A 16899-nucleotide genomic window follows, 5' to 3' on the forward strand; every position below is an offset into this window, starting at 1 on the left:
GATAAACTTATAGGTGGCCATCAGATCACCCCTGAGCCTGTGCTTTTCCAGGCTAAAGGGCCCCATGGCTCTCAGCCTGTTGTCGTCGTAAGGTCTGTTTTCCTGACCTCTGATCATGCGCGTGGCTCTCCTCTGCACTCTCTTAAGCTTCTCCACATTCTTTTTGAATTGTGGAGCCCAAAACTGAACACAGTACTCCAGCTACGGCTTCACCAAGGCCCAGTACAACAGGAGAATGACATCCCGGGATTTGCTTGAGAAGCATCTGTGGATGCAAGCCAGTGTTTTGCTTGCTTTACTAGCTGCAGCATCACATTAACGGCTCATGTTCATCTTGTGGTCAATGATGACCTCCAAGTCTCTTTCTTCTGTAGCACTAGCCAGTGTAGCACTGCTGAGCCTATAAGGATGCTGTAGGTTTTTCTTCCCAAGGTGGAGAACCTTGCATTTTTCAGTGTTAAATACCATCAGGTTCTTGTCCGCCCATAGCCAAGAGGGCTGCTGTGCCCTTTTGCTGCCTTTCCTTTGAGATGGAATAGACTTAGCTCGTGCATCCAGGATCGTTCCTTTGAAAAGCAACCACTTGTCCTGAGCTCCCCTCCCCTTTGGGCTGTGGCCCTTTAGGGCCTCACTGACGTGCCTCCTGAGTTGTTAGGGGCTGGAAGGGACCTTACAGGTCATCGGGTCCATCCCCCCTGCACTTGGGCAGGAAAGACTGCTGGGATCAGATGACCCTAGCAAGATGGAGGTTGGTAACACTTTGTTTGAGTTGAGACCCTTTATGGTAATGTAGGTTTGCCTTGGCCATTTTACCATGGTTTCTTTATCAAGATTGTGTTTTAATATCAAAACATGAATCAAGAGTGGAAATCTTTGAATTCAGGGGCATAATTATGGGGTCCGCATATGAACCATTAAGTTTTTATCTGCTGACAGTTTGTCATAACCAAAAGCCTCTTATTCAACACTTAATGTTGGGTCACTTTAAAGACTTGACAGAGTTTTGACACAGAATGAAAATTTTAATGTATTTTGAGGTCAGACTTCAACACTTAAATTTAGCACTTTGAGTTGTGGTGTTGTAGACAAACTGTCCAGTTAAATAAGGTTCAAACCCACTACTTCCTGCTAGAGGTGCACTGATACATTGGTCTAATATCACATTGGCACTGATCTAAAGAAAATTGACTGTATTGGAAATCAGCCTGATGTGGCTGATAGATGCTCCATGCCAAAGTTGAAATTGGCTTTGGTTCGGGTCAGCATCTGAAATTCTCTACATTATTCTACTGAGAATAACATTAGAAAAAAGAGACTCTTTTATGTAAAGTTCCTAATTGCTGAAATATGTTATCCATAAGTGCTTCTGGATATTCTGCATCACTTCCACCTTATGCCTTACAGTTTGAGATAAATTTATCAAAAGACTTGACTTGTGACTTGATTCTTACCTGGAAAGAAAAGTTACAAATGTAACCTTTCAGAATTATGAAGATACAACACCTTGCACACTTACTGCTTGATCCTGTGCATATTGCCATCAGTGCAATATGCACTGATGGCAATATGCACTTAGCTTGACTCGGCTGGTACAGGTTCTGCCCCTGAAAGTATGTTTGTCCACTTTGTTGCAGTGTGATCTGTTAGTGCTGTTGAGGTAGGTGGCTCTTCCAGAATGGATATATTTTTGAGAAGTTTCTGCTTCTGTAAACTTGCTTGCAGTGCTCATCAACTTGATGCACAAATTCTGACTACTGATTTTGACTGAATGTGGTTGGTTATTTGTTCTATTTTTTGATTTATGGCAATTTCATCTTCATCGTTTTATTTTAACATTTTGTGCCAGGGTCTTGCAGATTTGTTTTATGTTAAGTGTTAAAGTGGTTTGATCAGAAACACTGACTAGCAATATTCAATTTCAGTCTGCATCAGAACCAGACTTGGCTCTGTTTAATCCAGTGTTGCTGTCAGTTAACAATTGGAATGCTATCTTCACATCTGTAAAGTCTACCACCTCTCCGCCAGGAAGCTTAAATTCTTCCCCACTTGTCAGGGAGGTAAGGATTTCTTAGTGATATATTTTTATTGGACCAACTGCACGGTTGGGATAGAGTTAGATAAGCTTTTGAATGCAAGATGTTCTTCTTCAGATCACATCTTGCATTTGAAAGCTTGTCTTACTCAACTCAATCCCAGTTATGCAGTTGGTCCAATAAAAGTTATCACCCTAAGAAATCCTTGCCTCTCAAATAATTCCTGAGTCATCATGGCTACAATATCAGTCTATCACTAACTATGACTTGTCAGGGAAGCTTATGGTTGCCACTTGGTTTTGTTTTCCAGGCCTATGGTAAAAATTAAATGTTTCATGGGGTTTCATTGTCTGAGCTAGTGGTGGTAAGTACTAAGTCCATTTTTTTGCTTTGTTTTGTTTTTGCTCTTTAATTCACATGTATTTTATCTCTTTTTGGAAGATTTCCATGAGGTCTGCCAACAGTTGTTTGGCTTTGTCTTGCATCTTTTGTATCAGGAGTCAAATTAAATGTGAAGTTGATTTTAATACTGTTCTGGAATTATTATTAGTGGAATAGACTGCCTACGAAAGTTGTGGACTCTGCGTCGCTGGAGGTGTTCAAGAAGAGACTGGACAGCCACTTGTTGAAAACCGCTGACCTAGATCATCTACATCTTTTGTACCAATACCCATTTGTAAACACTGATGGCCAGTACTGACCCACTATCCCTCACTCCTGACCTGCTGCCCTCTGCCCCCACCCCCTCCCACAGGCGCAGGGAGTGGAAGTGTGGGGCGGGGGGCTCCAAGGAGTGTCTTGCAAGCAGGAACTCTGCCAGCCTACAAGGGGAAAGCCACAGTTTCCCACGTTTTTCTCCTTTGAAAGGAGAATCCATTTTTAAACTTTGATCCATTTTTAAAGTTTGTTCATGACCCTTTCATATATTTTTGCAACCCACTTTTGGATCACGACTGATCTAGGTGTAGCTATGCCTGTGTTCCACTATGGGTATTTCCCATGCTTGTGGGCTTTGCTGGTTGCCCTACCTCTCTTGTGCTACGTCAGGGTGTTTTAAAGCCTTTTTAGAGGCACTGAGTGTTGGCTATAGCCAAGGCTAGGGGTTTTGGCTGGGGTGTGCCAGTGCTCCTGCTGGGTCCAAAACCAGAGGTTCTTGGCTAGAGGGTCTTGCCTCTCTTTCCCAGAATCAGACGTATCGCCATATTTGGGGTCAGGAAGGAATTTGTATCCCATGGTCAGGCTGGTATAGACTGTGGGGGTTTGCCTTGTTCTGTAGTGGGGGGTGTGGCCGTCTGCCTGAGATCTCATAGAAGTTGTCTGTTGTAGTCTCCCCTCTTGACCTGTGGCAGGTTAGGGTGCTAGGTCTGTGTTGTCACGGTTGATGGTAGTCTTATGTAGAGTTTAGATTATGGATTATATGGGATGGTTTGGATAGGGATGATCCTGCTTCAGGCAGGGGGCTGGGCTAGATGACCTCTGGAGGTCCCTTCCAGCCCTGCGTCTCTGTGATTCTATGATTCACTAAAATAAAACATAATCTAAAGCCTGTTTTGGCAGTTTAATTACTTATCTCTGTGTGTGTGTGTGTGTATTCAAGGACTCATGAAGCTAACAAGCTTGTTTGGTTACTGACTTGGCAGTCTCCATAACTACACTGAAAGGGTTATGCAAATTATTTGCCATGTGTGGAAAATGCAGTTGACTCATGCTTGAGTCAGCTGTTCTAGAAACGTGTTGAGTCTCAGAACTTGCTTTGGTTCTGGGTTCCAGAAGTAATTTAGCAAATATTGAACGAGCACAGGATGTCTTTTCTGCAGTCTCTGAACTTGACTCTTGTAGCATGGTGAGGCAGCAAGGTGTCATGATGCCCTAAGCCAGCGGTTCCCTATCTGTGGTATGGGTACCACCAGTGGTACACAGACAACCTGTCAGTGGTATGTGTTAACAGGTTTACTATAATTACTTTGTATGACACACAATTTCTGGTGGTACTTAAGGTTTAACTGAAATTCACTGGTTGTACTTATGGTTTTATTGTTTTAAATTGGTGGTGTGCAGTCTGTGAGAGTTTGGGAACCACTGCCCTAAGCCAGTGGGGACCAATGCATCTGGTCCCAGGGGCCAGGTGAGTGGCATGGGGCCAGTCTGCAGACCTGCATCTGGCACGTGGGGCACGTCTTCCAGCCTGGAAATCTGACAGCGGGACAGACAGCTCCCAGAGCTGCAGCAATTGATGCTGCCTCTGCTCCTTTGCTGCCAAATTTCCAGGGCTGTGTTGAGTCCCGTGGGCCAGGTGATGTGGCCTTGATGTGCCAGATCTTGGCTCTGGGCTTTCCAATTCAGCTGAAAGATGCATTCTTGGAGAGTGCTGAGGCCATTGTTTAGGCAGACCTAGGATCATACAGCAACCATTCACTTCTCACGGTAACAAGGGTTTGCAGGTTTTCCCATCTAGCCTGAAATCCAAATGCTAAGTGTCTAATGGATCCCCCACTCCTATCACTTGCCTGAAGTCCCCTTAATGCTTGTAAGCAAACAATTTGTGTCAAAGTACAAGAGTCTGTTTGTTTTCTCTGTATAATACAACAAGTGATCAACTACCATGAATTAGTTCTCAGACTGGTTTGAGAGCTACTGCTCTATAATCCTTAATTATTTTATGGTTCTGACTCTTACCTGATCAGAGTGATTATAGTTTGGAATAGACCTGAAACAATGTTGCCTTCTCTTCCCCCCTGAGATCAGATTTATCCCTCCCTCCCCCAACCTTCTTGGGGTGTAATGTTAAGGTTACAAAGTTTAATGTTTGCACCATTTAGATTAAGAAATGCCAGAGTTGAGAATTTCAGCTTGAATTGGGCTCCTGGTACATTTATTATATAGTATGGTGTTGAATTGTGCAATTATTTTCATCATACAAAATCATTACCTCACTGAGAGCACAGAAAGGATGTTACTCATTGAATGAATGGCTAGTATTTCCTTTTACCTTCATCACATGGCCCCATGTCTTCCCACAGACTGCCCAATACTTGCTCTGAATGTCAAAAAAAATGATTTCCTGGCGTATAAATCTTATCTTCACAGCACCTGCAGACATGAACTGATATTATCTCCATGTTACAAATGAGGATTTGAAGCAAAAGAAAACTAAGATCAAACTAACTGTCCTCATTTCCAGCCTCTAATTTAAGAGGCCTGATTTTATTTTTCAGATTACTGAGCATTCTCAGAGCCTTGCGTATTCAAACACAGCTTCTTTGGCTTCAGTTAGTTACAAGTACTTGGCACTTCTGTAAATCAGATTTGAGGGTCTCCAGTTTTGCATCCTTAAGTAGTAGCTACCTGTGTAAAAAGTGTGGATCAGATGACTGGCTGGTATTGTGTAGGATTTACACGATGGAGGCAAGATTAGAATTTTTGGGATGGCATTTGGATGTGTTGATCATGAGCTGTGTGGATCTTTTTCTATAGTCCCCTCTCTCATTCACTGTACAACTACCAGCTTCTGCAGAAAATAAGACTGGAGTTCTGTAGACAACAGCTTCACTTACTGTATAGTCTTGAATCGCTTTCTGAGCACTGACTGAAAAAAGTGGCATGCGATCATGAAATTATTCAAAATCCTGTCCTGGCCCTTTATACTTCTATCATTTCATGCTTCTGCTGGTTCCCTTGTTTCCTCTCCACTCCACTGTGCTGAAGTGCTAAGATTTGAAAGACATCTTTCTTCACACTGCCTGGGCTCTACCATGGGATACTTTGAGAACGTAGGGTATGTAGTCTTGTTGCTCTCAGTGTTGGTACTTTTTAGCTCATCTTTGCTGGTTTTGAAAAATTCTGTTAGTATTGCATTTGTTCAGAACTGCGTTACTGGAGCTGACATGTATTTATGATTTTGTACTTTCAGATCTCTCTTGAATACGATATATAATATTTTTCTTTCAAAATTGACCAGCAAGCTAATTTCACTAGTGAAGATGCTTTTGATTTGTATGTGTGGTTGTGATTTTTTTTTTTTTTTAAGGATTTTTTTTTGTGTGGCTGAGGCTTTAGCAGAATTCTATTTCACAGTAAAATCAGAATTAATATTTTGTCTCATGTCTCTCAAGACATTTGAAGGAGACTTTAAAGCTACTAAAGTTGTCACGATCTAAGGACTGTCACATTGTGTATATCCACAGATCTTTTATATTTCCATATCTTCAAGCAGTCAAAGGGATCATCTTCAAGGCTTTCTCCTTCTTTCTGGTGCCATTGACTTGAGGATATTTTTTGAAGAACTGGAAGAGCTTTTCACTGAAAATATTGTCCCATAAAGAATAATTTTCCAGCCTGTTTTTTCTATGCTATGCTACAGATGCGAACAGAGAAGGGAACCAGCTATTCTTTTCAGCTGTACTGTACTAAGGACTGTGCAGCTCTTGAATAATTAAGCTTGTGGTACACTTTAAAAAGTTTTGTTTTGGTTTGGTTTTTTGAAGTGGAAAATAACTGTTAACTTCTACATCATATCAATAGTTTTGTTTCCTTGAGGGCCATTCATAAACGTGTACTGTAAATTCTGGAATTCAGTGGTGGACTAATTCGGGGTCTTTAATGGCTGCAGCTTGAGCATCTTGAAACAAATGATGTTCCAGTGGCCAAGTCCTAGGACACTTAGGTTCAAGTCCTCCCCCCCCACCACAGACATTCAGGATGACTTTGGGCAAGTCACTTAGCCTCTCTGTGCCTCAGTTCCGTGTCTGGAAAATGCAGATTAAAACGTCTGTCTCTCCTGCAGCTTTTGTGTGGCTGTGCATACTAAAGTTTGTGAGGTGTTCAGATGTTGCAGTGATGGGAGGTGTAAGTGCTTTTCATCTTACACTGATGAAGGCAATGTGAATTGACTTCAGATTCACCTGCTTTTATTACAAAACTGGTCGTCTTGTTTTGAATGCTGTTTTGAAATGTTCAGAGAAGGTTCAGTGATATTAAGAGCTTCTAACAAAATGCTAATGTAGGATCTTCTGCATCGTGTGGACAGGAAGTAAGACTATGCTGTTTATTCCTCTGAAGAGATGAGAAGTCCCCCTTTTTCTCACAGCATACACTGTCTTGGCCCAATAGCATAATTTCTAAAGTGCAAGATGAGCTCTTTTCCCACATAAGGACCAGAACTTAAACATGAAAGCATCTTCACGCTGGTAATGTACCCTCACGCAGATGTTGCTCTTTCTCGATGTTTTGGTTTAACTGTTTGACATGTAGGATTACTAAAAGCACCACTCTAGTTGCTCAGTTTAATCTCACTGTCAGATGTTCTCAGCTCTCAAAGTTTCTTTCTGATTGTTTTTAGGAGTAAAAGTTCCTCGTAATTTTCGTCTGTTGGAAGAACTTGAAGAAGGTCAGAAAGGAGTAGGAGATGGGACAGTTAGCTGGGGTCTTGAAGATGATGAAGATATGACCCTTACAAGATGGACAGGAATGATTATTGGGCCTCCAAGAGTAAGCATCAACTTAAAGATAAAAATGCCAATGTCACTAATCTCTGCTTTTTTTCTGTTCCCACTGCCCCAGCCTAAACACTCCGGTGTGTATCTGACCAAGTATGCGCTTGCAACCTGGTTTACTTAGCATGTAAAACTGGATTTTACATGCCAGTGTATCTTTCTGCATACAAGTTTGAATAATGCTGTGTAACCATTCTCTAGTTAATTCTGTGACAAAACTATCGTTCGTCCTTACACATTCACTCTAGATTGTGTATGTGCAGAGAATACCCCAAGCTAAATTAGGTTTTGCATACCAGCAGAGATTAATCTGTGTGACCTAGACTGGATGCATCAGAGGGCTAATACAGCTATACTGCTTCTACTTCTGGAGGCAGCATCTGCAAGGCTAACAGCATTGCTGTATAACAGTGTTTTTTGTGCCTTATACACGTACTCTTAGAATGTCACTTCTGATTCCCAGGGTACTGCTGAATACAGCAAGGTTTAAAAACCTTGAAATTTATATTTAGAGAAAATGCAGGTAAAATTCTCGCTAACTGTTCTATTTTCACTATATTCTGTGTGAGTTCACTTCAGCTTCATTCATCATTTTTGGGAAATTCTTGAGGACTTTTGGGTGTTTTTTCTGTTACAGCGAAACTTGCTTACCTAAAAGTTTTAGATACGTCAGAAAATGCTAATGTTTAGAAGCTCAAACTTTAACTCAGCAGTAATTCTGCCTTTTGTCATATCTCCCCTGTATTTTTTTTTTTTTATAATTGTTTTGAGTCTGGGTAATGTCTGTGTTCTGTTTAGAAAAGTCATGAAAAAAGCCTGCAATACACCCATGTTATCACAGTGGGTGGAACATAAGTTATTATGCTTAGTATTTCCACTTTATCTTTGTCTCTCTACTTATTGTATTACAGTCTTAACAATAAAGATAGTGACAAGCTTGCCATTGCATAGCTGAGAAGCAGCTTAGGTCTGTTGGCTGTTCAGTTCACTCTACTTTCTGTTTTCGGATAGGGAAGGAAGCAAAAAAAATTTTAGTAGACAAACTGAAAAAAATGTTTCAAATTTTTAGGAACTTTCTTGCTGATTGCTGGCGGGCTGGGTACCTCACAATAAAAATAACTCTTTTGAAGAATGTCTGTAAGATACCCCTTACTAATTAGTGATTTGGCCTTTGAGGATTTATTCTGTGTATTAAAAATATGATAGATGGGATAGTGAAACTATGTTTTCGTGAACTAGAGACGCATAGCTTATTGATGATAGCTATGGGTCTCTACTTCACAGTAGTGAATTCCAAAGACTGGTTATGTACTCTTCATTTGTGCTGGATAGGGGAGGCCAGGAGTGGGGTGTGCCATTCCAGCTTCATTGACTCTTTTATTCCAAAAGGATAAATGGAAGTACCCAAGTTACCTTTGCTGTGCCATTGTATTATGTAGATCTGTGTCCAGACTGTCTCAGTTTTTTCAGCCTGTTAGATGGAGCCCTTTAAGCACTATAACTGCGTATCTCTGCACCCCTTTTTCTAGTCTTCTATGAGAGAGGTTGACCAGGATTGAAGAGAGGTCAGGTTGACCATGGCAGCTGAGGCTGTACCATTAATACCATATTTTCTGTGTCACTATTTATTCATCCAAACATTTTCTTTGACGGCTGCTGTAAGCATATCCCGTGATCCAGTGGTATCTGACCTTTGTCGGCTTGCACGCAAAAATTTGGAGCAAGTCAAATTAAACAGACCTGTGTCTGTGGGAAGCAAGGGCGTGTGTGTCAGCTGGCAGCAAGAGGTCTTGGTGGGCACCATGTTGCTTGCGAGCCCTGGGTTGGGGACCACTACCCTTATCCATTCGTTCATATATCCATAGTGAGCCTTAGGTTGTTCTCCTGAGAGTTTTTGCTTAATATTAGAAACTAAATTGTGGAAAGGAGTTTGCTTAATGAGGAGTTTGCTATGCAGAGATGTTAAAAATTATCAGCATATATACACCTTGCATAACATTCAGGCAGAATGAAAGTTTTAATTTAATTTGTAGATTAACTGGAAACTCGCACGTACTAATAGGTATTTATTTGCTGACCCATAACCAGCAGTATAGCTCATACTGTAGAACAAGCTCATGAAGTAACATAGGCAGATTCTTCTAGTGTGCTTCTTTTCCTTCTCTTTCCTTTTTCTGACCCATTTATATTTATAGATGAAGTTTTTTCCAGGTATTGGGTTTTTTCAAACTGATTTTTATTTTTTATTTTTTTTGCTTGAAAGCATCATACTATATTGAAGTGTATAGACTTTTGTTTACCAAGTATGGCTTCATAGTCAGTTTTGTTTCCTTTGTTTCAATGAGATGTACAACGCGCAAGCCCCAAAAAGCTGCTCGTCTCCTCCTGTAGGTAGGGGTATTGACAGGGGAGTTTGTGTTTTGGTGATGGCAGAAGACAAATTAATCTCCTGTGTAGAACTAGTACACGCTGCTGCTTCTGATGGTCCCTATTTCCATACATGGAAGCAGGCTTTTCCTCCCATATAGCTTTGCTGTATATTTACTCCATCTGCAAGACCTCAGCCTTGGCTGTAAATGTTTCATATTGTCTGTAGGCGCCAAGTAATCCAGCTTGTAATGTCTGTCACTTGCAGCACTTGTATTAAAAAGCTATTTTAAAGAAGCCTGAAAGTTTGCATGTGCTTCTGTGTTGTCATGCTAGCAAAATGCACCTGAGTGGTTTTGACACTTGAATTGTGGATGATTGCCTAATCTATCTAGAGGTGACAGACAGAGTTTGCTCAAGTTCTCGTAACAACCTTCTGTTTGTTCACCTTTCCCATCTGTCGCCTTCTGACGATCTCCAGCCGAAGGAATTGGAAAATTTTTCTGAATAACTGACCACTGGATGTCACTGTTGCACAGAAAAACTGCTGCCTATGCATATTTTTTTCCTAATAAACCAGAACCTGCTACTTTGGAGCTCTGCATAAGACTTGCTGTGTGTTATAGGCAGGTACACAAACGTATGTTCAGGTGCACTTGGCCCCTGACTCCTGTGTTTTATAATGGTTCATATCAGGAAAGATGTTAAAAAGATGGTCAAGCTGGGTATTCACTGGAGAAAACTATTGTGTTTTATGTTGAGAGAGCTCTTGCTGTATAAAATCCTGGCATGGATTAAGAATTACCAATGCTTTATTTTTGCCGGGAGTTTACATAGATTTTGTAGAGAAGTAAAGCTGAAAAGGACCTCAAGAAATCATCGGGTCCAATGGAAAATCAAACCAGCGACTTTGGTGTTGTTGGCACCATGCTCTAACCGGATGAGCTATGGGAATATAAAATACATTACAGTAACAAAAGACGCTTCTCTTTAGGCCCCTGCAACCCTCCGTACTGGAATGGCAAGAGAACTCTTAACTTGTGATTTCCCCCCCCCCCGGTTTGGCTTTTTTTTGTAAGCTTTCGGTGCAGTTTTGACTCTGCACGAAAATGTGTCCAAACTGCCAAATGCTGAAAATCACACTCCTCTTATGCAGATCTGTCATTCTGCTTTCATTATTACTATTATAGCTGGGGCACTCTTCACCCAGAATGCCAGAACTCCATGTTCAAAAATTCTGTAGTTTTTGTGTAGTGCTGCACATTGTAAGTTGACCTCCACTTTCTTCCTGTTTCCTTATACTATCTTTAAGAATTGCAGAATCAATGCACACACTACTGCAGGCACTTCCTCTGCCTGAAGAAGGGTGTTTGTACCTGAAAGCTTGCAAAGAAGAATTTTTCCAACTATTTTAGTTGGTCTAATAAAAGATATCAGATTTACCCCTTCTCTGCCTACATCAGGGGTGGACAAAATGCGGCTCAGGGGCCAGATGTGGCCCACCAGGCCATTCTATCTGGCCCACAGGGCCCCTAAAAAATGTAGAAAATTAATATTAATCTGCCCTGGGCTGCCTGTCATGCGGCCCTCGATGGCTTTCCGAAACTCTGTAAGTGGCCCCCTGCTCAAAATATTTGCCCACCCCTGGCCTACATACTTGGACCAACACAGCTACAACCAACACCCCTCGCTACTTTTTGCTTCCTTCCCCTATACCTCCATGTTGTTTAGCATCTCTTAGGTCTGTAAAGCACCAACCAATGTTGTTGCTATATAAGAAATAATCCTGATGGCAAGTAAACTATTAAATGTATTGTATTTGGAGCATTCCACTGTCCATCCTACTTCCTGCACTTTGAGTTACGAAAACAAGAAAAACCTCAAGGTTTATTTATGTCTCAAACTCAGAGGAACTAAAAATTGTAGACTTCTCTGGTAGGTTGAGCTTAAATCGCTGGTTACTCTAAAGTAGTGGCTTCCATTCCAAGATAGTTATCTGTAAGGCAAACAGTGCAAAACTCTACTTGCCTTTATATTTCTTCGTATGTATCTGAACTATTTGGTGAAAAAGCTAGACCGCTTTATTCTAATTAGTACCCCAGAAATGATGTCGGTTTTGTTCTTTAACCTTAAGCACAGATAATATTTTAAATATAAGATTGCAATGTCATAAATGTCTGTTGGAGGTGTTCAGTGCATTTAGCAAATTTCTCAAAGGTGAGAGTGCAGTGTGTAGTCTGTGTAGCAATGATTGCCCTTTGAGAAACAGCATGCAGAATTCGAACTTCACGAATGTCAGTGACCGTCTTTGCCAAGTGATTCATGTACCACCTGACACAATGTTCTTTTTTTCCAGACAATTTATGAAAACAGAATATACAGCCTTAAAATAGAATGTGGGCCTAAATATCCAGAAGCACCTCCATTTGTAAGATTTGTAACAAAAATTAATATGAATGGAGTAAATAGTTCTAATGGAGTGGTAAGTTTTTTCTGTTTATATTAACCTAGTTTAAATGTACATGTTTTAAATCAGTGTGTTTTCTGAACTCCCATGTTACTTAACTGAATGCCCTCAGGTATTGCTTTGAGAATTGGAAGAGGGCGGGAGAGGAAAATGGCTTTTACACTATATATAAACTTACCATGCTAGTCAGTAGTGCCCTCAAACACACCGTGCCATTCAGCCCAGGCTGCTTTCTGAATCGGAGCAGTGTAGCTGCATGCTGATTCTTTGTCTTAATCTGCTTGCAGCACCACACAAGTGTGGTTTGGTGCTTATGGGTTAGGAGGTACCCTACATGGAGCAGTGTGGCATGCTTGAGGGTGCCCTTGCCTGGCATGGTAAACTTACAGTGGAGACATAACTATAATGCATCAAATACTTTCCCACACCTGAACTGTGTAGCTGATTTCATCCCCATCCTTTGCCCTGATAGCATGAATGTTAAACAGCAGGAATACTTATTAAACTTGAAAGGAAACTACATTTCTGTTTAAGTCTGAAAAACACTTTTCTTTGTTTTAAAAACAGCATCTAGTAAGGAGCTATATATTAACAGTCTGAGGACTGACAGTTTTGGTGTTTTTTTGTCTATTTTAGGTGGATCCCAGAGCCATATCAGTCCTAGCAAAATGGCAGAATTCTTATAGTATCAAAGTTGTTCTGCAAGAACTTCGGCGTCTAATGATGTCTAAAGAAAATTTGAAACTTCCTCAGCCACCTGAAGGACAATGTTACAGCAATTAATTAAAAAAAAAATCATGCCCCCCTATTCAATTTAAGCTGTCTTCATTTTCCACAGTAGTAAATTTTCTAGATGCATCTTGTAGACCTCAAAATACTGGAAAGGAAGTTCCCATTCAAAGGAAGTTTATCTTGAATACTGTAAATGATACTAATTTTCCATTTGAAATATAAGTTGTGCTATAACAAATAATCCTGTCATGTGTAACCACTGTTCACATAGTTGAACTTCTGGTATCAAGAAAAGTCTATTTAAATTTATTACTGTCAAGACCAGTGTGGCACATCTAACTCAACTGTGAAAGCATAGATCACACAATCACCTTGCTGTGTGTTTGGCCTGGGTTATTCCCCTTCCCCCACCTTTTTCTGTCTTTTGCAATAGAGTCGAAGCTCAGGGCTATTTATTAGAGGAGACACAAAGGTTTTAGCTTCCAGTACTACACTGGGCTTTATGGACTACTAATGGGGATGTGTGCTAACCTCAATCATCCCTCCCTTTGTGCTATCTCTAGTAAAGGCTGAATGTGACTGTGGTTGTTCTTTTTGGGTTTTCTTTCTTTTCTTTTCTTTTCTTTTTTTTCCTTTTATTGCCCTGATAATCAGGGGTAGGCTTTTCTTCCCTTTGGCCAAGGCATAGATTGTATTTCTCCTCCCGGTCCCCCTTCCCAGTTATGTGGGCCTTGGGTGAGGGATTCAGGGTTCTTCGATCTCTCTCCTCTCCCCCATTGTCCTAGTGGGGGTGCTGCTTTATTTTTTGTCCCCTTCTATGACTCTTCTTCGTGCCAGTGGCCAGCAATGGGGTAAGTGTTGGGGCAGTTATCTGATGTGTCCCCTCATGCTTGTCATTTTGTTTTTGCAATGAATTTAGTCTTCACCAGCCTGGGAAACAAGAGTATCTATTCTGCTCGCAAACTTGGATCTCCCCTGCCCCCTTGGCACTGCTGCCACACCGCCAAGCTGGCCACGGCTGATATTAGATAGGCTTTTGACATGGTGAAAAGAGCAGTAATTTACCAGGATTGCTTGGATCTGCTAGCTGCCAAACCGTAATAGGGAAACTCTGCAAATAGAAATTCTAAACACACACTCCAGTTAAACCAACTTGAATTTTGGTGCTTTACAATTGACCTGAGAATGTTAACTAATAAACAATGCACTTACCTTTTGGCCCTTCTAAAGACCTGACAACTAGAGACAAATCAGCATACTGTAGACTTTGTTTTGACACTTCAAGTCTCAGGAGGAAAAACTGTGCCATGAAGAATTGGAGGGGAATGGTGCGCACAGCAGATTAAGGACCTCCTTTATTGGCATTGCGTCCTGGCAAATCACTGTCTTTTCTGATTACTATTTTGGACCACTAACTGCTGAAATGTGGATGCAAGCTTAAATACAAACAACCTAGTGTGTCCTAAGTTTTATGAAAAAATCAGTGTTTGTGTAAAAAATAAAAAAATAAAATAAAAATAAACACACTTTAAAGCAGCAACTATCAAGTCAATGAACAATTGATGTTTCCATTAACTCTTTTGAGGAAAATATTAGTTGTAAGGATTTAACATCCTCTGTAATTAAAGTTTAACATAACAGTATTCCATAAGCAGCCTTTTTATTGTATCAGACCATTGCCTGATTTTAATATAATAAAAAGTGTGCATTAATATTATGAGGCTTTAATTGTATTTATGTTTAGAATGTTGATCCCGTAAATCACTGAATTGTTTGGCAGTATTTTGCTACAAGTGATAGTTAATATGGTTATTTGATTTTTTTTTTTTTTTTTTTTTTTTAAACAGTAAAATGTGAGAATTTCTGGACATAGTTAATATTATATGGTGAAGGAAAAAAGACAGTGGTGAAATAAGTGTCCTTATACACGTTCTGCTGCTGTGCCTCTTTCAGCATACTCGAAAGAGTTTTTTTTTTTCTTTCCCTTTACATGTCTCTCACTGATGTCTAAGCTCAGAATAATAATTGGAAATGTTTTCAGTGATCTTAAATTGCTAGAACAAAATCTATAGAGATGTTTGTCTCGGGGAGCTGCTCTACTGTAGTGTCTAGTACAGTGGTCTTACAGCAGTCCTTCTGAGAGAACCTGATTCAGGTGCAGCAATGTCTTCTATATACTGTCTGACCAGTCAAGAGAAACACATTCCCAACATAAGTGTTGTTGGGTTCTCAAGTAGCACAATGTGTAAACTTGAAGGCCTCTAAAGCTGGATGAAAATGGGGGATGAGAAGTTTTAGTCTTTTTGCTATTGAGTGTCTCCCAGTAGAGGAAGTATTAAAAGATGCTGCTTCTGGCTTTTCACTTCAATGTATTGGTGATCTGGAGTTCCCTCAAGCAATCAACTTATTCAAGCTTATCTGATAGTGGGTAAGATTAAATGGTGTGGGTATTCCATTTCCACGATGCTGGTCTATATACCACTCTTGGAAATGGGCTAGCAACAGCCATGGTGTAACATGAATATCATTTTCATCCTGGAGATGGGCGTTGCCTAGAAAGGTTTTGGTGCATACTTGAAGATATGTAATATCTATGCATAATAATGAGTTGACATTTTTCGGACATGTTAGCATGACACCCTACCATTACAGTAATCTAAGCCAAATAAAATTGGGATGTGAAAATAATAAATGTGAGCAAAGTTTCTGATTTTCAGCAGCGTTGATGTTTTTACAAATTCCAGTGGCTTGTTGACTGCTTTGTGACATCAGCATCTTCCTGAGGCTTCTGAAGACAGGAGAGGAAAGAACCCCATATTTCATGTAGCTTGCTGTTTAATAATGTGCCATTGGAGGAGGAAAGCACAGTTTCTGCTTAACCCCTGCTGGCAATCTGCTTATATTCCAGGATGCTTCTGAATGGACTATCTGAAGAGTGAAGAGGTGGAGTAAGAATACTGCCCAAAGACTGAGTCTGTCTCAAGTGTGCACCAAGTTTGACTGAAGTCAGTGGGAGCAGCTGGCAAAAATGAGAGTTGCATTTTTTTACTCATTCTTCAATGGGCTGGCCTATAATTTCTAGTCCTTGGAACTCTGTCATGTCTACGGTCAGACATGTGGATCTCTGATGGGCCTCTTCAGTCATGCAGACTCACCAGTGACTTCGCTGTTTTCTGGAAGACTGTCATCTTTGTGTTGAGGCACTGCTGCTGCTCCTGAGTTTTTAGTCACACTTGAGCAGCTATCGCACATTGTATATATTTAGTATATCAATTTAGCAAGACATACCTAAGAAATCTCAGCTTACTACCCCTTGAGTGGATAGTAGCAGGTGGCATTACTATACTCATTAAACAGTAGAGGGAGCTAACAAGCTTTACAGCCTGAGTTAGGTTAAAATGCTGTTAAAATCAAATGCTGAGTCCTTTTGTAAGAGCCACGTCTGTTGTTATTAAGTAAAACTAATAATCTTTTGCTTCCTGTCAGTAATCATTAAAGATTTTAGGGGCTAGGGGAAGTTTAATAGTTCTGTATCTCTTGGTGCTGGTGTAGTCTATTCATTATTAAACTTAAGTTGTTTCAATCACTATTGAAACAAATAGCTTTTAAACTAGGCATAGGTAGTCAGCTCTGCAATGAGAAGTCAGAATTACACCCATTTTGTATAGGTGAGCAAGCTAAGATACAAGAAGTGCTCAAGTAACTTGAACAGGGATATACAGTGAGGCAGTGGCAGAGTAACCCATTAGTGCATGCCTTTTTAATGGTGTGTGTTCCTGTAATACTGAGGAGACACTTGGAAACACAT

At 40.5% G+C, this 16899-nt stretch overlaps 1 protein-coding gene across 1 annotated transcript in view; it reads left to right on the plus strand.

Annotated features, from left to right (window-relative positions):
• Positions 1–14808, plus strand: part of LOC109292683 (ubiquitin-conjugating enzyme E2 variant 1) — a 25122-nt gene extending 10314 nt beyond the window's left edge. Inside the window, exons 2-4 of the mRNA XM_019510251.1 lie at positions 7372–7520; positions 12249–12374; positions 12996–14808. Coding sequence (XP_019365796.1) covers positions 7372–7520; positions 12249–12374; positions 12996–13142 — 422 coding nt within the window. The 3' untranslated portion in view covers positions 13143–14808. The remainder of the gene's footprint in view (positions 1–7371; positions 7521–12248; positions 12375–12995) is intronic.
• The last annotated feature ends 2091 nt before the right edge of the window (positions 14809–16899 follow it).

Source organism: Gavialis gangeticus, unplaced genomic scaffold (genome assembly GCF_001723915.1).
Source record: "Gavialis gangeticus isolate Ggan-Ray unplaced genomic scaffold, GavGan_comp1, whole genome shotgun sequence".
Lineage (NCBI taxonomy): Eukaryota > Metazoa > Chordata > Crocodylia > Gavialidae > Gavialis > Gavialis gangeticus.